Source organism: Dipteris shenzhenensis, chromosome 6 (genome assembly GCF_047967505.1).
Source record: "Dipteris shenzhenensis isolate YYH24624 ecotype China chromosome 6, Dip_SZ_1.0, whole genome shotgun sequence".
NCBI lineage: Eukaryota > Viridiplantae > Streptophyta > Polypodiopsida > Gleicheniales > Dipteridaceae > Dipteris > Dipteris shenzhenensis.
Window position 1 is genome coordinate 57,989,646 of NC_141601.1, and position 25,012 is coordinate 58,014,657.

The following is a 25,012-nucleotide window of genomic DNA, read 5'->3' on the forward strand; positions in this document are numbered from 1 at the left end:
CTCTTCCTCCTTGGTGTTTTCCAAATCCAGTAAAAACCTCATAGACATGCCACTTAACCCCAACACAGAATATACTGCTCCATTCTGCTCAAACAATTGAGCAGTATCCCTCCTCAACAGAATCCAAAAAGTGTTGGTGTTATACACACACTCACTAAATTTTGTATCGAACTAAGAGGAACTAAATTACGCCAAATATCTTCACGCATTACAACACTCAAAAGATTGAGATTACGACAGTGGAAAAGCTCAAAGTATACAAAAGAATAGACATCTGCACTTTATTCTCCTTGTTTGACTGGCCTTACACAGCCTTACATCAACAATAGAATGAACAACGCAATGTGCTTTCACTATCCTCCATATAGGCTACAAATCCCGTAGCAACTAAACTATGATTCCAACAGACAGATCGCACTGGTTCAGATTAAAACGCAACTGTCTGAAACACCTCTTCATGGCTCCAGACTTAACATGGGTTGGCCTTTCCTCGATCCTGCATTGACCTGGAATCAGGGTTGGGAAACCGTTCCAACTCCACTAGGTAAACAGAATGTTTAGCAATTCCTCATTTTGATAGATGAGATTTCTCTTCTTCCGACTGACCAGACGGTAATGTTCTTGTTTGGTCTCCGTCTCAGTCGGAAGGTGATGATTGGTCTTAAATGTGAGTTGACGGTGCCATGTCTTACACTCATCATCATACCAGATTACAGGTAACCTATCCAATAGATGGTGGGCGGGTGGATTTGGTGTAAGGGAGAGACTTAAGAGCGGCATCATGAAGGAAGCGGGTGATCAAAGCGGCTCTCTGTAGCTATCTTTCAACACCATTTGACCATTAGCATGAAGATTACAAGCTTTGCAAAAAGCTACAGCACTACCGCAACATGCAAAGCAGCTTTTATTTTGTATTCCACTCACTGGTGAGAAGTGCCTGAACAATACTTTTCCCCAGTCAATGCCATAAACGTATAAATCAATGGTGAAGAATGTCTGAACAATACTTTTTCCACAGTCAATGCCATAGACAGATAAACCCATTTTTGTCTGTAGTAGCCAATGGTTTCCCAACATCACTCCATGCACAAGCTATCACAGGACTGGAATGCCCCTTCAGGACGCTCTCCACATCATTTTTCCTCTTGCCCCAAACAAGAACCGTACCATCAGCAGAACCAGAAGCGATATAATTTTCATCAGCACTTATGCATGATCTATTCCAGTATGTTGACACTCTGTAACCCTGAGCTTTGAATGTGGCACAAATCTCCATGGTGCGCACGTCAAACAGATTATGCACATTGTCTCTGCCACTTGTCAAAACCGTGTGGCCACTACGAGATATTGACACAGAAGTTATTCCCTGTGCATGTGCTGCTATTTCATTGGCTAGCTTCCCTGTGCGAGTGTCCCAGAAACGAAGATTACCATCCATATGGCCAGAACATATTAAAGATGCATCAATATTTAAACATCCAGCATTACAGTTACTATGACAAACAATAGTGTTGATCCCATAACCTTTCCGTAGGTCCCATATCTTTAAGGTCCTGTCATAAGCTGCACTAATAGCCCTACTATTTGATAGCTTGCTGACATCTACTGCAGAAACTTTCTCTGTGTGGCCTGTTAGTGTATGTTGAATTCTCCCTGAATGAATGTCCCATAAATAGAGCTTCTGATCACTACTAGCACCAAGGACAAATTTATTGTCTGAAGGAAGTGCCAAATCAAGAACAGAACCTAAGCAACCTGAAAGCATTCTTGTTAAGGTACCTAAATCTGTATCCCAGATTTTGACAAGTCGGTCATTTCCACCACTAACCAAAACCTTACTGTTATGCTCAAATTGGGCTGCACAACATCCTCCTTCATGCCCCTGTAATGTGTGTCTCAGTACCGTTGGGTTCTTTAATTCTACATAATCTTCAGCTCCAGTTTCACTGTGTCTTACAATGCCATCCACCTGTTGCCTTGCAAGCTCTTCCAATCTACCAGCTTTCACTCTCTCTATGAGATCCTCGTACATTGCATTTGCCTGCAAAACTCACCAAATGTCACTTCAAGTCATTGGCAATGTAATTTTCTGCAAACCTTAAGAAGTACCATTTTTGTACACTCACAAGAAATTATATAAATTTCATGCAAACAACATATGAACTGCTCTGATAGAAAAGTGGCTTGCACTTACAGTAGAAAAAAAGAGAAAAGACTTGCCTAGGATAGAGAGTTCACAACAAATGCACTCCACACATTCAACCAGAACTCAGAAAACACACAGTGAACTGAACTGCAAATTTATTGCAGCATACAAAATAGTGAACCTTGTTTACGACTGTCACAGTAGGGCTGCAATGAAGACAAGGACACCAGATCTCCACCTCCATGTGCCTCAAGGAGAGGCTTAGGTAAGCTTGGGTAGCCAGGAACGAGTTCAAATGAGGCATTGCAAGTCAGAAAAGCTGTACCTGAGAGGCTGGGCGGGAGAGGTTTATATAGGCAGGACTGCCAGTCTGTAGGCTCACCTGTGAGCTGACCAGACTGGTTGGCCGGTTGACTGGCTGCTGGTGAACTGGCCTGCAGCCTATATAAAGAACCCAAGGCAGGGTTTTTTCCATAACATGGGGGCCTGCTGTACTGCAGCCTCCTGCAGCTCATGCTGCACCAAAGCAGGGCTTGACAGCCCTATAAAACCTAATTACAAAGGATTCCCTCCCCCACGTGCCAGCCCTATAAAACCTAATTACAAAGGATTCCCTCCCCCAGGTGCCTGACCCAAAACAGGGTATAACATCTACATAAAACACCCTCCAGCAGGCCTATTTTCCCCAGATAGGGCTCACAAGAAGGCACTTCCCTATTTCAACACCCACTCTGTGTCCAGCTGTGAGCCTGTACCCATACGCTGAAGTAAATACTCCAGCTGCTCCCCGAGAAATTGCATTCATCAGCAGGACACTTACATTCTCCGTTGTTGAGCAATGAACAAGCTCCACCACACCATCCTCAATCAGCTTCTGGATGAAATGACAATCCACCTCAATACTGGAAGATTGTATGCTATAGCAATGCAACTTTGGCTATCACACTGGATCAATGATCATCCTATGTGTGTCCTAAATCTGCTAACACCTACCTAAGCCAGACAGCCTCACATGGAGCCACTCTTACTGCTGCTTCTATGAATGACACAGCCACCGTCTCCTGCTTCTTGCTTGACCAAGAAATCCAAGCAAGAAACAATTACTGCAGTAAATTGTTGTAATCAACATCTCCATGCCAATCTGAGTCAATATATCATACCCACTAAGACCCGGTATTCAGCATCACAGGTTGCTTGGCAATTCATTGAGCATGTCTTTAAGCATCATGGTTTCCTTCAAGAAATTGTCAGTGACACAGATGCAAAATTTGTGGGTCACTTTTGGCAAGAGTTATTTACAGTAGTGGGTACTTTACTCACACCTAGCACTGTTTACCATCCTGAGACTGATGGACAATCGGAAAAGGTGAACAATGAAAATCAGCGAGCACGGAATCTCTTGGAGAGGATCGATGCCCTTCTGCAGTTGGCAAAAAAGAATCTGCAGGATGCCCAAGCCAAGCAGAAGAAATATGCAAATGGACACAGGAGATATTTGTCTTTCAAAGAGGGAGATTATGTGCATTTGCGTCTCCATAAGAGCCATTATGCCTCACTGAAAGGTTATACCAACACAAAGCTTGCTCATAGGTATTACGGTCCTTACAGGATCATCCGCAAGGTTGGAGAGGTAGCACATCAGTTGGAGCTACCCAATACCCTCCAAGATCCATGATGTTTTCCATGTGTCTTTGCTGAAACCACATGTGGGACAGCATGTCCATGTTCTTCCTGAGTTGCCACCTATGGATGAATAGGGCCACATTTTCTATGTTCTGGAGCGCATCATGGGTTTTAGAGACCATGTACTCCGAAACAAGGCCTACGTAGAGTATCTTATCAAGTGGCGAGAACTCCCTGAGGATGAAAATTCCTGGCAGCCAAAAAGCATTGTCCAGGACCACCCCTATCTCCTACCGGGCTGATTAGTAGTTGCTGTTTGCTGCATTTTTGGACAGCCATACTATGAAATTTTAAGGGCAAAATTCTATGGGAAGAGATGGCTGTAATGAAGGGGGAAAAGGGCCAATTTAGAGGCCCTTTAAAGGCCTTTTAGATGGAAAATGTGGAGGGACTATATAAGTCCCCATCCACCCCCTATTGTACACCTTTGATGTGACATCTAATCCTATCTACTTGGCACTCACTTCCACTTGGCCACCACTCTCGTTCCCCCGGTAATTATTTATTCAGTTCAAGTTGGTACAAGAACATATCGTGTGCACTTAAAAACAAACGACTGGTGCTTCTCCGTGATGCCCACGACTCCCTCGCAAGTGGCTATTGAGGCATCAACAGTACATTGGAGAAGTCAAAACTCTAAGTTTATTGGCCCAAGATGCAGAGAATGTTTACATCTATCTACAAAGTCATCAAATCTGCCAAAAAGTCAAGGTCTCCCACAAGAAGGCAACTGGTTGGTCCTTTTCAAGACGATTTTGTGGAACCCCTTATCAAAAAAAGGTTGAAACAGGTGGGCAAGCGATGCCCCAAGTTATCCTTCACAAGCTTTACACCCTTACCGATTATTAAGAAGATCAATGACGTCTGCGGCTACTATGCATATTGTCTTCCACGTATCAAGGTTGAAGCCTTCCATCATACCAGCACTCAGCGACATCTCAGATGAGCCACAACCCGAAGTGATCGAGGACACGGAAATTATAGAGCCACAACACATTCTTCTCCATGAGTGAAAGCATGGGTCAGGACAAGGCATTCAAGAGTTCTACACCAAGTTCTTAGATCGAGGGACCAATGAGGCGGTATGGTTAGACGAAATGGACTACTTGGAAGTAATGCAGTTACCGCCAAGTTAGGAAGGACAGAATGTCACACGCACCCTTGCACTTACTTGGGTGCATTGTGACACACGGGCTACGTCATCAAGTGCTTAATAGATCCTTTTATAGGTGATGTCGTCGTATGCCGTGACCCCTTTGTGAGCGTAGTCCACGGACAGTCAGGCACGAGCTGCGTAGGTCAGTCTCTCCACCTTCAGTCAAGTCCTTGTTCAATGGTACCGACTAGAGAACTTAGTAGGTTAGTGTTTCTTCTTAGATTTAGTTGTCTAGGTCCTAGCCTAGGATAGGAGCTCCAAAGGGGCCCCCAAAGGCTAGCCTAATGACTAAGGAGGGGACTAGAATAGGCGCCTTTCTAGGCAGCCTTAGCCGCCCCCAAAGTCGGCCAGTAGGGCTGCTTTTAGGGCCCTACCAACCAACCAACCCAACCTATTGGTCAGCCTATTTGGCTGGCCAGATGGCTAGTTTGGGAGGTCTATATAAGGGGCCCTCACCCCCTTCTTTCCCCATTCAGTTCCCCTGCATCCAACCTCAGCTCCGGCCCGTTGTGAAGCATCTGCCCCTGCTCCAGAGATCACCATACAGCAGCAGCAAAATAGCCATACCAGCTCGCGATTCAAGAAGAGGTCTCCACACAGCACTTCAACCAGAGTTTGTCCAACAAACGGCGGAGATTTGGGTGTTTGGTTTCAGCAACTCTTTCAGTTTCTTTCGTAGCTCTTTTCAGTTTACCTTTCAGCTCTCATCTCTCAGCTTTCACTCAGCTCATCTCTCGTATTCTTAGCTCCATCTTTCAGCTCTCACACCTCGTAGTTCATCTCTCGCATGCAATAATGTTGCATGACCATGGACAGCACTAGCCTCATCATAAGCCTCGCACAGTGGTCGACAACGTAAATGTGGGTACCATTGAGGCCTTCGTTGTGGCTTGAACTGTTTCTCAGGCCTTTCGGATCAGCTCTATGTGTTCACAGGTGTCCTCATCAAAGTTGCATTCTGTGCACTCTAGAGGAGTGTTTTTTGTATTTCAAGTTCTCCAAGTTTGAAGCAGATTCTCCCTATATTGGGATAGGCCATTGCCCCTCTGGCAACGTTGGGATCTTGTCACCCGTCTTTTTTCGTACCGTCAAGAACTTGAAAATTCTTGACCCCTCCACATCAGAGTAGATTTTTATACTGATGATTAGGTCCCATGGGTCATTTTTGGCCCCCCAAGGATGATAATAAATTCTACTTCTCTCTCTCTCTCTCTCTCTCTCTCTCTCTCTCTCTCTCTCTCTCTCTCCCCCCCCCGCTCAGCCTCCCCGCCGCTCAGCCTCCGCCGCTATATAGCTCGCCGTACAGGGGGGGTTTTCGTCAGCTGACCCAGCCTCAGTCGCTATATAGCTCGCCATACAGGGGTGGTTTTTCGTCAGCTAACCCAGATCGTCCTACTGCCTGTGTGCCTGCTCTGAAAGCAAACCATGCACCTCATCGAGGCACATACCAATAACCTGTGCAATCCTGTACTGCCCCCTTCTGAATTACAGCATCCATTTGAACATGAAAGCGTAGGCACTCCATGGAATCCACCCTCGTGTCAATATCAACAGCCACGCACCAGGAAGATACCAAGCACTCCATGCTGTCCTTCACCTTCACAAAGATTCCTGACTCCCCGTTGGCCCACATCTCAATGTAAGACATCTTCACTGTGGCTTCTAGGTCGGCATATCTGACCTTAGTAACACATGGAGATGTCACCAAGAGCAGTTCTTCGATTACCACATTAGCTTTGGCTTTTGTGTTACCCTCGAAATCTGAGTCGGACTCCTCCTTGTTTTTCTGATCTGCCTTCTCTCTGCAATCCTTCGCAAAATGGCCTAGCGTGTCACAATCAAAGCACTTTTTCTTCTGCTGCTTCTTGGAAGTGTCCACGTCATCAAAGTCATCCTTCTTGGACTTGCCAACGTTAGGCTTGCCCTTCCCTTTGCCAGCGTAATCCTTTGCCAGCAACGCCTTGTCATCTTTGTCATTGTTGTAGAGCTTCTCCCTAGCTTCTTCCTAGAGCAGTAATGGACCCAATTCCTCAAAAGTCAGAGGTTTGGTATTTTATCCTACTGTCGCAGTCGTAACGAAGCTTTTGAAACTCCAAGGTAGCCTCCTCAGTACCATCAAGGCCAACTGGCAGGAGTCCACCTTCTGACCAACCAATGCTAGTTGATCCCTTACCACCTTGACCTTCGTCCAGTGGTTATGTCCCGAATCGCCTTCATCCATATCCAAGTTGTAGAGCTGATGCTGAAGAAGCAAGATCCGGGATGTGTTATCTATTTTGTACACATCCTTTAAAATGGCCCACATCACTACTGATGTGTCGGTCATCTGGATGTGAGGAAGCACAGAGTCCGCTGTAGTCCCTATGATCAATGCCAAGGCGTGGGCATCTCTATCTTTCCAAGCTTTGAGCTCCTCTCCATCTACTGGTAGAAGTATCTCCCCCTTGTTGTCCACCATATCCTCTGGCTTCGCCTCCGCTCCCGTTGTCAATTTCCACAATTTCTGAGCCACTAAATGACTCTGGATCTTCATCTTCCAGATAGGGTAATTTGTCCCATCTAGTTTCCCAGACTCTCCAAAGTTAGGGATGGTGAAAGAAAGAAAACTAGGGGAGTAGGATGTTGAGATTCCGCATCTCCAGGCGTGGCCAACCGACCAGCCCCCATGCAGCAAGGGGGGCCAGAGGGGGTAGGCTGGCCGACCAGCTGGTCGGCCCAGTTGGCCTGACCGACCAGGCTGGTCGGTCCAGTCAAACTGGCCGACTTCCCCCCCCTTGGCCTGCCCTATAAAAGGGCCTCCTTCCCTTCATTTCCTCCAACACTTCTTGCAGCTCCTCAAGGCTCCAGCATACAGCCTGCTCCTGACCATCCCCTCAGAGCCCCCTCTCAGCTGCTCAGTTGGCTGCCCACACTCCCGCAGCAGATCTTGCCTCTTCAGGGCTCTTGCCTCCCCACTCCAGGCCTCTGCCTCTTCGTTTCAGGCTTCTCCTGCCTCCGTGCTCTCAGGCTTCAGCTTTCTTGTGTTCCCCCTTTTTCTCTGCTTCAGTTCAGCCTCTCCAGCAGCTCCTGTTTTCTATCTTATTCAAGATATCTTGTATTTCAGTTGCTGCCCTGGTTTAAGGGCTGATTTACAGCAGATCAGTGGTGGTACATTTTGTTATCTCTAGTGTTCTCTGTGTGGCTCTATAATTTCAGTTTGTTTGCATCTTCCGCTGCCATTTTAATATGGTATCAGAGCACCAGGTTACTCTCTGATCTGGGAACTTCTATATTGTCCTCGTCAGCAACTCTCCTTCCCACTGACTACAGAGCTTTCTTCTCCCGTCCCTTCTCCCCTGCCTATATAGCATATTTTCCTCCCGAACGCCGGGTTATCAATAGCAGCCTACTGCTTCATCAAGAGCCTCTCCCCCCCTTCCTTCATCGCGCATCGGGTCGGCTCCCGTCTTCACCCGTACGACTTTATTCAGGGGTTTCTGGCAGAACTTATTGGCTCTTGATCTTTGGGTTCGATTGTTGAGATTGGCCCTGTTCTAGACCTTGATCTTCTCTTCAGCCCCTTGTTGCTGTCCATTCCCTGTTTTCAGTTATGGCTGATGAAACAAAGGATTCTACTCCGGATCTTCGCGTATCCCCTATGTCCAGTTTCTTTCAAGAGTCTGACAAGCCTGTACGTATTCCCACTCTTCCTACATTTCCAGATGCTCGGCAGTTAGATGGGACCAATTATTCTCTTTGGAAAATTCAGATGGCGTCTGTATTGGAATCTTATGATCTTGCTGAGTTTGTTGATCCCGGGATCCCTCGTCCGTCACCTGAGGAGGAGCCACATGCTTCTCTTATCTGGGATAAATTGAATGCTCGTGTACGCTCGTTCATCTTTCTCAATTGTCAACCAGGGGTTCTCAATCATATCAAGCATCTTACTTCTGCACGTGCTATTTGGGAATTTCTTGATGGCATGTATCTTCGCGTCACTCCCATGAAACGTATTTCCTTGGAAGTTCAGCTTCGTCGCCTCGATCCAACTACTTCTCCTTCCATACGGGACCACATCAACAAAATGCAGAGCATGCATCAAGACATCCTCCATGCAGGCAAGGCTATCTCCTCCGAAGATATGGCTATTACTCTCTTATCTCATGTTATTACTGACAGTCGATATGCAGCATTCTATTCTTCTCTTATTACCTCTGGCCGCCTCAGCACCATCACTTGAGAGGAACTTGTCCCCATGATGATGGATCAGGAGGAACAGTTCACTAAAACCTCTGATGGTTCTTCTGAGGCTCTTGTGGCCCATCGTCCCAAATCACGATCCAAGAATGCCCCGTCCTCTGCCAATAACTCATCTCCTTCAGATCCCTCCAGTGACCGTCCTGCTCCCAAAGGTAATTGCAATCACTGTGGCACTCCTGGCCATTATTGGCGCAATTGTCCATACCGCAAACACAAACGAGCTGACGCACCTCTGGCCGCTGCGGCTGATGCTTCCCTTACCCCTACTCCTGCCTTTGTTCACCTTGAGCTCTTGAATTCGGTCCCCCTTCCTGCAGCAGAGTCATTGGCTCTCCATAGCTCCGATGCTCGTGAATGGATTGTTGATAGTGGGGCCTCTCGGCATATGACCCCCTCCTCCTCACTGCTCCAGGATCTCACTCCTCATTCTGGTCGTGTCTGCATCGGCGATAAGCACTCTATTCCTGTTCATTCAGAGGGCTCTCTTGATATTATTCCTGATGGCAAAGGGGGTAAACACTCTTCTCGTGTTCTTTATGTTCCGTCTCTCGGCTTTCATCTCCTTTCGGTTCATCAGATTTGTCAAAACAATATGAAAGTTGAGTTTGAAGCAGCCTCTGTCACCATCCGCGATCGTGCCACCGGACAGCCGGTTTGGACCGGCCATTCTACTAATGGTATCTACAAGCTTGTTGCCCTTCCCTCCCTTACAGGAACCTCTCTTGGCGACCTTTGGCATTATCCATTTACACATTGATGCTCTTCATCGTGCTTTCCGTGATCAGCTTGTCCTCGGCCTCCCTAACGTCGGCACTCGCCAAGGTCTCTGTCCCTCTTGCATATTGGGCAAACAACATCGCGAGCCGTTCGCTCATCATGCCTCTCGCCGTGCCACTGTTCCGCTTGGTCTTGTTCACCTCGACCTATGTGGCCCTATGCAGATTATGTCCCTTGGGGGAGCCTCGTACTACATGCTCCTTGTTGATGATTTCAGTCGCTACTCTTGGATCTATTTTCTTTCCCACAAGGATCTGGCTTTCAGTCGTTTCCAGACCTGGCTAGCCATGGTGGAAAAAGAATCCAATCACTCCCTCAAAATTCTTCGTGCTGATAAAGGTGGTGAATTCACCTCTCTCGAGTTTGATCGGTTCTTGAGTAGTCATGGTGTCAAACGGGAATTTGCCAACACAGGTACCCCTTCTGATAATGGTGTGGTTGAACGTAAACATCGTACCGGTGTTGAAATGGCTCGGACCATGCTCACTCACAGTCAACTCCCTCAGTCTCTTTGGGCCGAGGCCATGATGACCGCCATTCATACTCTTAACCGCTCTCCGACATCAGCAGTCCCAAGCATGACCCCTTATCAGGCTTACTATGGATCTAAGCCCGATGTTTCCCATTTTCGAGTATTTGGCTGTGATGCTTATGTTCATATTCCTAAATCTGATCGTGGAAAGCTTGATCCTAAGTCCCACAAGCTCTTGTTCGTAGGCTACAACTCCGTCTCCACTGGCTATCGCCTCTATGATCCTCGCCGCCGCATTATCTCCGTGAGCAGGGATGTTCTTTTCGACGAGCAGGTCCTTCCGACATCCTCCGACTCTCCTCCTGTTCTTGGAGATCCGTCCGATGCCCCGGAGCTCTCTCTCCCTCCACCTGCCTCGTCCCCTGGTACATCACCTCCTATTCTCTCTCCTCCGCCTCCTTCTCCGGCTCCACCCTCGTCTGCTCCTCCTTTGGAACCCCGCTCGGTACGTGTTCCGCGATGGCTCATTGATACTCTCCGCTCCTCCGGTCTTGAGGATCCCTACTCCGAACCACCCCCTGATGATGGGCCTCATCGCTCTCATCGCCATCTCCCACCGTCCTCTTCTGATCCCCTTCATGTCAATTATGCCCTTATGTCTCGCATCCTCGCCACTCGTGAGCCCACTACCGTTCCTCAGGCTCTGGCCCAGCCTCATTGGAAACAGGCTATGGAAGCGGAAATTCATGCTCTTCTTCGGAACCACACCTGGGACCTTGTCCCTCGTCCCTCACATCGTTCCGTCATTGGTGTCCGGTGGATTTTCAAAACAAAATACGCCTCTGATGGTTCTGTCGACAAGTATAAAGCTCGGCTGGTGGCTAAAGGCTATGCCCAACGACCCGGCATCGACTATGGGGAGACCTTTGCACCTACCGCCCGGATGAGCACCATCCGCACGATCCTCGCTCTTGCCGCCCACCATCAGTGGCCCATCTTTCAAATGGACGTCAAATCTGCATTTTTTAATGGTGATCTTCATGAAGAGGTATATGTGGATCAGCCGCCCGGCTTCATTGATTCTCGTTCTCCTTTCATGGTCTGTCGCCTTCGCAAGGCTCTCTACGGTCTCAAGCAAGCTCCTCGGGCCTGGAATCAGCGTATTGATACCTTCTTCTGCCGCCAAGGACTTCTTCGCTCTCTGGCTGATCCCAATCTTTATCTTTTTCATGAAGGACAGCTTCATACCTTCATCATTCTTTATGTGGATGATTTAATCCTCACCGGGAGTCATACCAATCATATCCTTGCCATTAAAGTTGCTCTTCAAACTGAATTTGAGATGACGGATATGGGCCTTCTCCATTTTTTCTTGGGTCTTGAGATTTGGCAGACTAAGAGGGGGTATTTTGTCTCTCAACAACGCTATGTTCAAGAGCTCCTCGAAACTTTCCACATGGCTGACTGTCGGCCCATCACCTCTCCCATGGATCCCAACGCTAAACTCTCTGCTTCTGGGTCCACTGCTTATCCTGATGCCTCCCTTTACCGCTAGCTTGTTGGATCTCTTCTTTGGCTACTTAACACTCGACTGGATCTCGGCTTCTCTGTCGGCACCCTCAGTACCTTCATGCAAACCCCTTCGCTTTCTCATTGGCAAGCTGCTCGACGTCTCCTCCGCTATCTTCAGGGGACCTCTACTTTCGGGCTCTTTTATGCTGCCGGTGGTTCCTCTCCTTCCCCGCTCACTCTCCGAGGTTGGAGTGACTCCGATTGGGCTGGCGACCCCGATTCTCGCCGCTCTACCACGGGCTATGTTTTCTCCTTTGGCTCTGCGGCTATCTCCTGGTCCAGTAAACGCCAACCCACGGTCGCCCTATCTTCCACTGAGGCTGAGTATCGGGCTATGTGTAGTGCCACCTGTGAGGCTGTGTGGCTTCGGCGCCTTCTTCTCGATTGTGGTTTTCAGCAATCCACTTCTACCACACTTTTTTGTGACAATCAAAGCTGTATTGCCCTTGCTCGCAATCCGGTTTTTCATGCTCGGACAAAACACATTGAAATTCAGTACCACTACACGCGAGAGAAGGTTCTTGACGGTACCATTGTGCTCCTCTTCAGCACCACTTCCGACAACGTCGCCGACATATTTACCAAATCTGTTTCTCCTCCCCTTCTCCAACGTCATACCAGCTCTCTGGGTCTTGTGCCACACCCTGGAGCTGAGAGGGGGTGTTGAGATTCCGCATCTCCAGGCGTGGCCAACCGACCAGCCCCCATGCAGCAAGGGGGGCCAGAGGGGGTAGGCTGGCCGACCAGCTGGTCGGCCCAGTTGGCCTGACCGACCAGGCTGGTCGGTCCAGTCAAAGTGGCCGACTTCCCCCCTTGGCCTGCCCTATAAAAGGGCCTCCTTCCCTTCATTTCCTCCAACACTTCTTGCAGCTCCTCAAGGCTCCAGCATACAGCCTGCTCCTGACCATCCCCTCAGAGCCCCCTCTCAACTGCTCAGTTGGCTGCCCACACTCCCGCAGCAGATCTTGCCTCTTCAGGGCTCTTGCCTCCCCACTCCAGGCCTCTGCCTCTTCGTTTCAGGCTTCTCCTGCCTCCGTGCTCTCAGGCTTCAGCTTTCTTGTGTTCCCCCTTTTTCTCTGCTTCAGTTCAGCCTCTCCAGCAGCTCCTGTTTTCTATCTTATTCAAGATATCTTGTATTTCAGTTGCTGCCCTGGTTTAAGGGCTGATTTACAGCAGATCAGTGGTGGTACATTTTGTTATCTCTAGTGTTCTCTGTGTGGCTCTATAATTTCAGTTTGTTTGCATCTTCCGCTGCCATTTTAATATAGGAAGGGAGAGAAGGGGCTGAAGAGCCTTCTGAGATCGATATCTCTGCTGCTAAACCACACAGCCTCCATTTGGCACTTTGCTGAGCACTCCTCAGCCCCAGCCTAGGCTACTTTATGCCAGGTCTTGATCCAGCTCCTAAGGCTGTCCACAATTATGCCTACCCAGCCCTCCTTGCTGACCTAGGATATAGCTCCATAGAAAGCCCACAAGGCTGATCATTATGCTGCCCATGTAGTAGCCAAGCTGCTGCCCACATGGCAGCCCATGTAGACTATTCTTTCCACCTAGATCTGCCCATGTGGCACCAAGATCCTGTGCCGACATGGTAGCCTCTCTCACACCTATACATTCTACGGGTATCCAGCCCCTGCGGCCTCCCCATTTGGGGAGTACAGGTGGGTACTGACCCTCTACCCCAACAAGAAACTTGTGGTTTCAGCCTATGCTTCCACTTCTATTTCAGTTGTCATCAAATGGATGTGATGTGAAATCAGTTTTTGTTTCTATGCATGTTACAATATATATACCTTTGTAAGACTAGAATAAGTCCAATCATACAAATTTAGATTTTTTGTTGTTCTAAAGATCAAAAATCTACAAAGAATATAAAAGAGAAAATGAAAGAGAAGAAAAAAGAGGTAAACAAAAACTTTTATGAAAAACAAAAGGAAGACATACTTAGCAAGCAAAGCAACACTTATGTCGTCATCAGCGCCCAAGCATAAGCAGCTATACTAGGTTTCTAAAGACCCGCGGAGTCTCTTGGGCAAACCCAGTGCTTACTTAAAATATGTCAAATAAACAAAAGAGAAAGAAAACAAGAAATAAAGAAGAAACGAAGCAGGTGACTAAGCAAAAATAAACAAGCAAGTCAAGAAACAAAATCTTCCAAAAAACTAGAATCTCTCTCTCTCTCTCTCTCTCTCTCTCTCTCTCTCTTATTTAAAACATAAAAAGCTAAATGGCCCTTTACACTTATGTATCGTTTCTACAAAGAGGCAAAAATACATTTCTAACTTAGAAAGCACAAGCATGTTACAATCCCTGAAATATGCAATTTTGCTTGACCTTGTGCCTCTTGGTCTTTGCATGGATTTTTTATGTCCACTTATGTTTACTCCATGTTATTCTAACTTACCTCGCAATATCTCAATTTAGCAATGGCTTTGCATCCTATGCAATTTTGCTTGACCCTGTGCCATCCTATGCAATTTTGCTTGACCCTGTGCCTCTTGGTCTTCGCATGGATTTTTTATGTCCACTTATGTTTACTCCATGTTATTCTAACTTACGTCGCAATATCTCAATTTATCAATGGCTTTGCATCCTCACTTTGCTTGCTCATACTCAGGTTAGGATGGCTGCCCCTTTTTTTGGCTGTTGTGCAATTGAGCTCCAATTTTTGGAGAAGAATCAGTCTTGCGGTTTCATGACGCCCTTCCACTTCTATTTGGGTAAATTATCACATGGGTATGATGGGAAAACCGAGTTCATTCCTATGCATGTTCCACTCCCTCAAAAATGCAATTTCGCTCGACCCCGTGCATCTTGGTCCGTATATTGTGCAAACTCCTAACTCTGACATGAATTCTCTGTGTTCACTTATGTTTATGCCATTACCCTTTGTTGAAATGCAGGCTACCACCTGGAAATGAAATTGCAATTTTTGACATCACTTTGCAATTTGTCAAATTTCTACCTCATCTGGCATTACAATTAATTTATCATCAATCGTAGCACCTGAATTCCATTTTTATGTGGTTGTTGTTATTGCATAAATCACACCATTGCTGGCTCTACCCTTTCCGCCACGATTCTGGCCACCAGCCAGCCTCTCCAACTGCTCAGTGAAACTCTGAGCTCCTCTAGTTGATGCAGTTTTTACCACGGAGGTAGGGCTGTTGTGATTCAACTGTGTTCTGCATCGAAATTTCATCTGTTTGCTTGGATCGTGGCAAATATTATTTGGTGAGTCCATCATTCCACAGCTTTAATGATTGGTACTCCTTCATTGCTTGCAGAGAAATTACCTTGATCATGGACATATCTCATAATATTCTTCATTCAACTGCAGATACCTGTTGCCTAAAATCTACTAGGGTAGTCGTCCAAATCCCCACCGCTTGTTCTGCATCAAAATTTCATCTGTTTGCTGGACAGAGGTAGAGTTTAAGATATTATTTGGCAATTCTGCCATTCCACAGCTTTGGATGATCGGTACTTCTTCAAGGTTTGCAGAGAAATTATCTCAATCATGGGCATATCTCATAGTAATCTTCAGTCTACCACATATACCTATTGCCTAAAATCCAGTGGTTTACTTGGTCCAAATCCCCACTGATTATCTCCTTTTCATGGTTCATTATAAAATAGCTGCGATATGTCAAGGTAGAGGCCTCATTCATATTTGTTTATTTGTTCCTTCGTGCATGCTATGAATGGTTAGTAGCATGGTTTCCCTATGTGCACTGCAAACTGTTCCTAATTCAAGCAATTAAATCAAAGTTTGTTCATGAATTTGCATGCTCGCCCTTGACAATACACTCTAGTCAGACTATCTTGCTTAGAACGCCAGAGCTAAAAGTTTAAGGTTACATGTGTTAAATATCTCAATTCTAAGTAATTACTAACATTTGGTAGCAACTGGCTATGCTAGTAACTGAAGCTATATATTTTGTATACTTCTTTATCCTTTCAAAAATATATGTTTGTAATTATTAAAAAAAGACATGTCTTAGATAACTTATTCTTATGATGCTTAAGACACCCATGTCTAAAGGCTGTCTAACATGTTATGTCTTAATATGTCGAACAAACCATTGCACCTCCTCTACCAATATCAACAGCTTTCACGAAATAGGTACCAAGGCATGAGGATACCAATATATGATAGTGGTTAGAGTGGCCTAACTCTAATGGGTCAAAGAGCATGATAGTACACAGGATGTGCTTGGACCCATCATTTTGGAGTGACACCAAAGCCATAGTAAAAACTCTCCATCCTTTATTTGTTGTCTTGCGGTGATTGATATGAAGGAGAGTACTCTTGGCATGCATGTACATTGTTTTGAAGCACCTTCTTGCAGTGCATACAGCTCTTCGATAGACATCTCAATTGTGATTAGAATGGCCTGACTCTACTAGGTCAAAGAGCATGACAGTACAGAAGACATCCTTGGATCACTCATTTTGGAGTCACATGGATGCCATTGTGAAAGCTCTCCATCCTTGAGTATGGGCTTTGGTTCTCAATATTTTGTCTCAGGTGAGATATGTGTCTTTGCCATTCAGTAAAAAAATTTAGGCCTTGATTCTTTTCAAATTACGCTTTCAAAAAATATAATGAATCATGATTTGTAGTTACACGTACTTTCCCTACCTATCTCTAGTTCTCTTATACCTGGTGATGATTTATACTTGCAAATTGGAACCAAAAGAAACGTGTAGTAGGAGCATGTGGGTTCATACTTTTTAATCCATACAAAAACAAGAAATGAGTTAAGCACAAGGCAGCTCAAACGCTTAGTATATTGCAATGTGAGGACATCAATAAGCTGAAAAGCAGGTACAAAGCAAGTAGCTTGGTAATAATGCATGTATCATGTATACAATATCATGTATGTTCTATGATCTGGATTTTAGAATCTAAACATTCTTACGACACATGCTTTATAACTTGAAAGTTGAGTCGTGACTATCGCATGGCATTGGACAACCAGTAACTTTGTTACCAATTAGCAACTTTGTTGCAAGTTAGATCCTACAAGGATCGACATACCCAAGCTGCTCACTTATGCTCCAGCTGAAGTTGAGGAGGAGATATATGCACACTTGCAAAGAAAGCTTGAGACCATAGACATATGAGTGACTCGTTCACATCCTAGGCAGTTATTTCAGCCCAGAGGGACAGAAGGGAGGACAGAGGCAGAGGTGGTGAAGGAGGAACACTAGGTCATGATTGTAGTATCCAATGTGGCACTGGGAGACATCATGGGTGCCGAGATGAGACAGAGGTTGTGACCATTATTCGCAAAATACTCTTTCGTGCTCAAACTTGGAGTGAAAGGAGGAGGAGGAGGAGGAGAAGCTGCTTGCAGTGGAGCCACAGTATGATAGTGAGGGTAACACTATCATTGATGGTGACTTTGGATCCATCAGTGGCAACAACGTAGCAAACTCCAAATTAGGATGAGAGACTAGACGTGACACATGTGACTTGTGATTTGTGACTTGGTGGCACGTGACTTAAGACTTTCATCATTTTTGTGTTTCTTTTATGATATGGATGTATCAGAGTTCACTCACGATACATATGATGATTATGTTGGAATGGTCACCTCCCCATCTGTAAGCCCCCATATGAGGAGAGTGTGGGGGAGGGAGACCTAGGGCAGAAGATGCCCAGAGAAGAGAGAGGGAGGGGGCTGCCACATGGGCAGCACCTCACAGCCAAGAGAGGAGGATCCCTGAAGGAACAGTACAGAACAGCAGCATCTCTAAGTACGGGTGATGACGCGTGGCTGTACGGGACTGTGCAGATCCTTGGACGCGATGACATGGCGCTGAAATCTGGAGGGTGTACGGATCTGTACAGTGCTGGAGAAGGGCCTGGCAGAGGCGCAACATGGCGGGGGTTACCAGCAGCCTGGTCGGCCAGGTATAGGGCTGGTAGGGCTGGTTCCAGCCAGCCTACCATGCCAAGAAAATGGCAGGGCACAGGGGGGCTGGACCCTGTATATATAGGAGGGCATCAGCCCTTGAAGTGAGGGCCAAAAGCCCTAGTTGTGTGGGACAGGGGCCCTGGTTATGAGAGCCCGTTTAGGGCGGTTTCACAGCAGCCTGGTCGGCCTGTTTGGGTCGGCCAGATTGAGGCTGCTGGTCGGTTTTTGCAAGCAGGCCCTGGGCCTATAAAAGAGGGCCATTCAGTCCTCATTCTATATCTTCTGGAGCAGCACTTCAGCCAACAGATAGGAGCAGCACTAGACCAACCTTGTGCCTATATCCAGGATGTGAAGGAGGTACAGAGAAGCTGCAGACTAAATTGAGAAGGGCTGCCCACCTAGGCTGAGGTTCTGTACAGCAAGGTGGAGAGGATCACTCTAGACAGAGAGTCTACATTTGCTCGAGGTGGAGCACGCGGGCTCAGAGATCTAGAAGTGCTTGACATCTAGTAGGAGAACCTTTTATTATTGTATCATGTCATACTTTGTGGACGGACGGAAATATAAAGAGTTGCTTCTATATTTGTTTCTGAGCATTGTCTATTTACTGGCTAGCACATTTATGCACATTAAGTTAAGAAGTCTGTGATTCCACACCCCACACCACACTGTGTGAGCTCCTAGGCAATATTATCAGTCTTTCGCTGTGCGTACCCTCTGTTGAGTCATTTCTAACAGATTAAATCTATCATACTTCAATATTTATAATCTTGCATAGAACTCTAACGCTAAAAGTTTAATAGGTGACGTGTTAGATATTTGAATTCTAAGTAATTACTGATATCTCGCAGCTTCTAGCTATGTTAGTAACGAAAGCAATATATTGTATACTTCTATATAGAATTTTAATTAAGTACTTGTAATAAAAAAGCCATGTGTCCATTTTTAAAACGCTTAAGACACCCGTTGTAAAGCATGTCTAAAGTGTCGTATCTGAATGTGTCCAAAAACCATGCTAAATTTCTTAATGGTGCGCATCCTTTCAAAAGGTTTCACTAGCCATTGTGTCCTATTTGTACCAACCTCTTTGACTTTAATGTATTCTATCATATCCCAAATATAATTATACACTCGTTTACATAATATGTTGTCCTTTATTTCCGAATTTCACAAAGTTCTCACCTCATTCAGACGCTCAGCATCTTGCATCTTCTGAGACATCCAACGATCCAGTAACATCTCATTCTCATGTTCTAGTTTCCTTGATTTCTCTTCAAGCACCTGCACCTGTGCACGAAGTTCTGCGTTCTCATGTGTCAAAATTTCAAGTGCACGTGATCTTTCCTCCAACACTGCTTCCCCCTGCGACGCCCTTTCCCTGCCAAGACTTCTTTAGTAACTTGAGGAGCCTGGAAACCTTAACGTCAAATTCCAATTTTGTATTCGATTTGATTACGAAAAAGACCTGATCAACTGGAAGTCAGCTTGACATTGCTCTAAAAGAGAAGTCTTTTCGGACAATTGTGCTCTCAGCGATTTTGATGCTGCCACTTCTTCCACAAGTTGTTCTGATGCATGTGATTGTGCACGATAACACTGCACCAATTCGTTCTGCAATGCCTGTACTTTCTCTTGTAAGCCTGCACCCTGCCACGAACGGTAAAATAAAATGATCACATAGCTAAGACGGAGCACTTTCATACTATTTATGTGTTAAAAAGGTGGGAACTAAGCCTAAGCTTTTTTTGCATCATAGATCAGGGTCAAACACAATGCTCTATGGAAAAAACACCTGAGGATCAAAACACAAAGCCTACCAGGTATAATCTGGCATCTGACCTGGGAGCTAAGAGCTCGAGAAAGCGCGGTGATAGCAGGAGCATGAGCGCCTTCCTCTAATCTGTGACGTTGACGCAGAGCTTGGCAAGCATGCTGAACTGCGAGAGCCTTCCGCTCTTCCATAGAGTTGGGACGATGGAATACATCAAGTGTTACGTGAAGGGAACGCACGTTTTGTCTAATAAATATTTTAGGCCAATAAATTATTGCCCGAAAATTGACCTACATGAGAATGCATATTGTGCTCTCTGAGAATATGTTCTTGTAGGCCCATTCCGGGTACTTTCCGGGTACCCGAGGCTCCCCACGTGCTGCTGGAGATGGAGGGAGCTGCTGAGCCCAGCATTCCAACCTCAGCAAGAATTCCGTCCCCATGTGTGTGACAGCTGGGGCCAAATTGTACCTTGAAGCCCCTGAACCTGCAATCTCGTCCCCCTGTCCACCAATGGGACAGGATCTTTCCTCCCAGCAGTCCAACGCTGGGCTAGAATCCCACATTTCAAGCTCTCTAAGCTAGCATTTGACTGCCAGGGAGCCCCGCTAAGCCAACTCTCCAGCTCCATGGGGCTGCAAATAAATCCTACTAGTAGGGCTCCCTAGAGCCACTGGCTCGCGCGAGGAGACCCTCTAAGCTGCTAGGAACAATTTCAGGCATACATTTAATTTGAGATAATGAAGAATTATAAGGGAGTGCGATTAACATTCTTTGCTTCTTTGATTGCTTGCTTGTGTTGGTTTAGTCTTCAATGTCTGCGCCTTACTCATTTTGATTTTTTATGAAGCGTTGATATTCAATTGAGGAGGATGCTCATGACTTGATTTGGGAAGAGAGAGAGAGAGAGAGAGGCGAAACTTGAAGAATTATAAGGGTTTAGGGTTTAGGAGTATGAGTGGCGAAACGTGGCCTAAAATAATTGGATGGACACTTTTGAAAAAAAGTGCAAAGGAGAGCACTGCCTGCACCTATGCTAATAAAGAGTACGATTCATTTAGCATTATGACTTAAGTATCTTCAACTTCATATATTTTTGGCTTGACCTGTGTGGGGAAGGGTATCGTTAAGGTGTCCTCTTGGGATTTCAGCACCACTTGTTAGCATCTTTTTAACATTATTAGCTTTACTTCCGGTATGTGTGTAGTCTTGTTAGCATTTTTAAAGCCTTATTAACCTTACTTTCCATGCGTGTAGTCTTATTATCGTCTTTTGAGCCTTATTAGCCTTACTTTCGGTAGACTTGTAGTCTTCATTGGGTGCTCTAGCTCTGACGGTTTCTTACACCCTTCCTTTCGATACGTGTATGCTCTCGATTGGTTGTTGTAGCCCTCACGGGAGCTTATAGTGGTGAAGCGGCATTCACGTGTTGTTTCCTTATTCGTAGAGTGAAGATTTCCCCGACTGTCGACCCTTGCAAGTTCACTCTCCGCTTGTAGCGCTCCACATGCATGCAATTCGTCTCCTTGGTTGACATCGCCCCTCTTGTTTCTACCTTTCGCCTTTCCATGTTGATGATGGGTTCACTAAAGCTCCGAATTACTCTTCGTGTTTGCAGAAGTATTCTCTCCAACCTCACCAATGGGATTCCTAGCTTTTGTTTGATCTTTACTAGTGGCTTCCTCTGTGATCTCATACGTATGTAGCCTTTGTTTGTCTAGGAGGCTACCTACAAAGACATAGACATTGAGAGAGCTGTCATGTTGATACCTCATATAGGTTGTGAGGTATCATGTTCGCGTGTCCTCGATTGGTTGTTCTCTCATATGTTCTTGCACGTGCTATTGCTCCCGACGTTCTCAAAAATCTGTGGTGGTACTGATCGGGAAGACCATATATGGCAACACACAATCAAATGCCACTATGGTGTAGTTGTATATTCTATACTAGCGGACAAATCTGGCCTTACGTAGTTCTTCCTCTCGGACTTTCTTTCGTTTGTTACAGTGTTCAAGTGTAGGCTTCTTTGCTTAAAGAATGCAAGCTCACAACCGTTTGTTGGTGGGCGAAGCAAACCTTCGTTAATGTGGTCAAAGTTGTCACTGAAATTTGCCACAGTTTTCTCATAAGGTTTTTCAATGTCTACAAAAAAGAAGAAATCAGCAAAGGAATTGGAAGGATAATAGAAGTTCATCTAGGCAGAGAATAACACGATGGCAGATCTGGCGATATCCATCGACTCATGACCACTTTCCAAGTTAGCCATGGCTCTAGTGAATGGAACCTTTGCGGTGCTTATCTACACGCATTATTGTACGTACACATGAGTTGGCTCTTTCGATGCAAATATGGAGCAAGCTGTGGAATGTGAGAAGTACACTGATGAATCAAAATGCTATAGCAAAGGTATACATTAATTCACCCAACATAGTTGTCTTTCTGCACTACCATCGCTCTCATCATTCAACGGTCTTGACCTCTACCTATATCCTACGCGTAGAAAATGAAGGTAGCTCCAATGGGGCATCGTCAAGTAAAGACCGTCCTCCAACATTTCTTCTAACTCAAGGCACAAAGAAAAGGGCATGGCAGATCTCCTAGATAGCCACTAAGGAAGCTTATGTAGAAGGTATTATTCTTTTCCCTTCTCTGGTATGTTTTACTTTGGCCGTTTCCTCAAGCAATAGTAAATTGATTTCCCTACCTATTCCAGAAACCAACCCCACACAGAGAAAAAAGAAGCAAAAGACGACGGCATCTCTATCAGAGCAATAGGAGAACAATAATACATTTAAAGCCCGTGACCTGGGAGATCCTATTTGTATTCGAGCAGACTTCACAAACAAGTGAAATTGTGACACTATCACATTGGTTGTCAGGCACCCCTATGCTCACCAATATAGATATATTTTACAGATTGACTCTGTTTTACTATATTGAGAGACCGATAGTGGAAGTGAAGGCTTCCAGTGAGGGGGGAGCTTGTGCTTACTCTCTTCAGGTTAACACTAATACAACTATATTGAGAGGGGAGCCATTAAAAGGTAATGTCTAATTTTTGCCTGAGACCACCATTGCTTGCTATGCTCCATGGGCGTCAAGCATGCTTAAGTCTGGCCATGGCACCATTTCCACTATGATGTTAAATATTGCCTTTGTTGTTGTCAAAGCTGACTCCCAAGCTGGTGTTGCTGATCAACTCATAATAGCTGATAGTCCTCGGGACAAAGACAGAGCTACCATGAGTACTTTTCAAACCCACTTTGTGTTGTCTTCAACTTCATTATGTTATGCTAACTTCGACCTCCAACGCAGTTTTCATTTGTCAATGAGTAGAAGAACATCCTAAGGTGATTGGTCCAAGAATACATCGTGACCAATGCATTGAACAATGTCTCTTTCATGCGAGCACAAAAAACACTAGCAGTGTTCGACTTCATGATCTTAGCAGACATTCTTGAAGGCAGCAAGTGTGAAGAGCTAAAGCAAGTATTTATAAATCAAGTCTCGAAAAGGGGCTACAGACAAAGGGTGAGCGTTTGGACAAAATATGAAGAGGGGAGAGGAGAAGAGTGGAGATGAGGAGAGAGGGCACAGCTAGAGAGCACACCACAAATGACTAAATGTACACTAGATTTAGTTGAAAAAATAGAATATATACAAACCCTTTTAGGGTTACGGTTAGGGGATCTAACCCTTTTCTTTATAGCACTCTATAAGGTTAGTGCTATGCACATATGATCACGTGATGGTGCTATGCACACATGATCACATGATGTTGAGCGTGAACTCTCAGCACCTTCCCTCAAGATCAACATCATGAAGTAGGCCTTCCCTCAAGACGATGATTCTGGGGAATCGAAGAAGGACTGAGCATTACATTCCATCACACCCCTTTAATGGGAATGTCCTTCCTCTGCGTCAAACCAAGAGCTAGTCAGTGTTTCTTGAATAGCTCTTTACCGAGTGGTTTGGTAAAGATGTCTGCAACATTTTCTTTGCTATCACAATGCTGCAGTGTGATGTCACCAAGTAACACTCTTTCTCTGATGAAGTGCTCTCTGACATCAATGTGCTTTGTCCTGGAGCGATATACTGGATTTTTGGCCAATGCTTGAGCCGATTGATTATCATAGTATATTGTTGTTGGCTTTGACTCATCAAAGTAATCTGTTTCTGATAATAGTCTTCTGAGCCATATAGCCTCACATGAACCTCTAGTGAGTGCTCTATATTCTGCTTCAGTCGAAGACAAAGAAACAGTTGGTTGTTTGTTTGACAACCATGATATAGCACCTTGACCAAGGAAAAATGCATATCCCTGTGTCGATCTCCTGGTCTCATGATCTCCGGCATAGTCACTATCATAGTATCCATGCAACCGTGGATGACTTCCTCTGTATTCTATCCCAAATTGTCTTGTACCTTTGATGTATCTCAAGACTCTTTTGGCTGCATTCCAGTGAGACTGTTTTGGATTTGCCATAACTGTGCTAGTGAGCTTACTGCATAACAAATATCTGGCCGTGTGATTGTCAGATATATAAGAGATCCGATGAGTTGCCTGTAGTATCTGTCATTGACTATAGGCTTTTCTGAATCTTTAGTAAGTTTCAAACTCTGTTCCATGGGAGTGGCTGCAATCTTGCAATCTACCATATGAAACTTCTTCAAGAGACTGTCAACATACTTGAGCTGACTCATGAATGTGCTATCTGAATCTCTCCAGAACTCAATTCCAAGACAATAGTGCATAAGTCCAAGATCTTTCATGTCGAACTCTGCAGATAAGTCTTGTTTCAATTTTCTGATGAAGCTATCCTTGCTTCCTGTCACAATCAGATCATCTACGTGCAAAAGTGCAATAGTAATGTCTTCCCCTTGAACTTTGTAGTAGAGAGTATGATCTGCATTGGACTTCATGTATCCCAGATTAGCAAAATACTTGTCAATTCTACTGTACCAACTTTTGGGTGCTTGCTTTAAGCCGTAGAGACTTTTCTTGAGATGGCAAACCTTATTCTCCTTTCCTGGTTCAACATAACCTGCTGGTTGTTGCATGTAGACTTCCTCGTCTAGATAACCATTGAGAAATGCATTCTTGACATCGAGCTGATACACATTCCATTTGCTGAGTGTCACTAGTGATATCAAGAACCGTATGGAATCCATCTTTGCTACTGGAGCATAAGTCTCATCATAGTCTTGACCATATTGTTGTGCAAATCCTTTTGCAACTAGTCTAGCTTTGTATCTCTGAATACTG

The 25,012-nt window shown here is 45.4% G+C and overlaps 1 protein-coding gene across 1 annotated transcript; it reads right to left on the minus strand.

Annotated features, from left to right (window-relative positions):
- Window positions 1-361: 361 nt before the first annotated feature.
- LOC147901410 (Transducin/WD40 repeat-like superfamily protein) lies at window positions 362-20,414 on the minus strand. The gene is made up of 4 exons (XM_087375867.1): window positions 19,815-20,414; window positions 19,441-19,622; window positions 19,158-19,353; window positions 362-2,041 (listed from the first exon to the last, which is right to left on the minus strand). Exons 1-4 carry the CDS (start codon window positions 19,935-19,937, stop codon window positions 1,019-1,021), a joined length of 1,524 nt encoding a protein of 507 aa, XP_087231993.1. The 5' UTR covers window positions 19,938-20,414; the 3' UTR covers window positions 362-1,018.
- Between the last annotated feature and the right edge of the window lie 4,598 nt (window positions 20,415-25,012).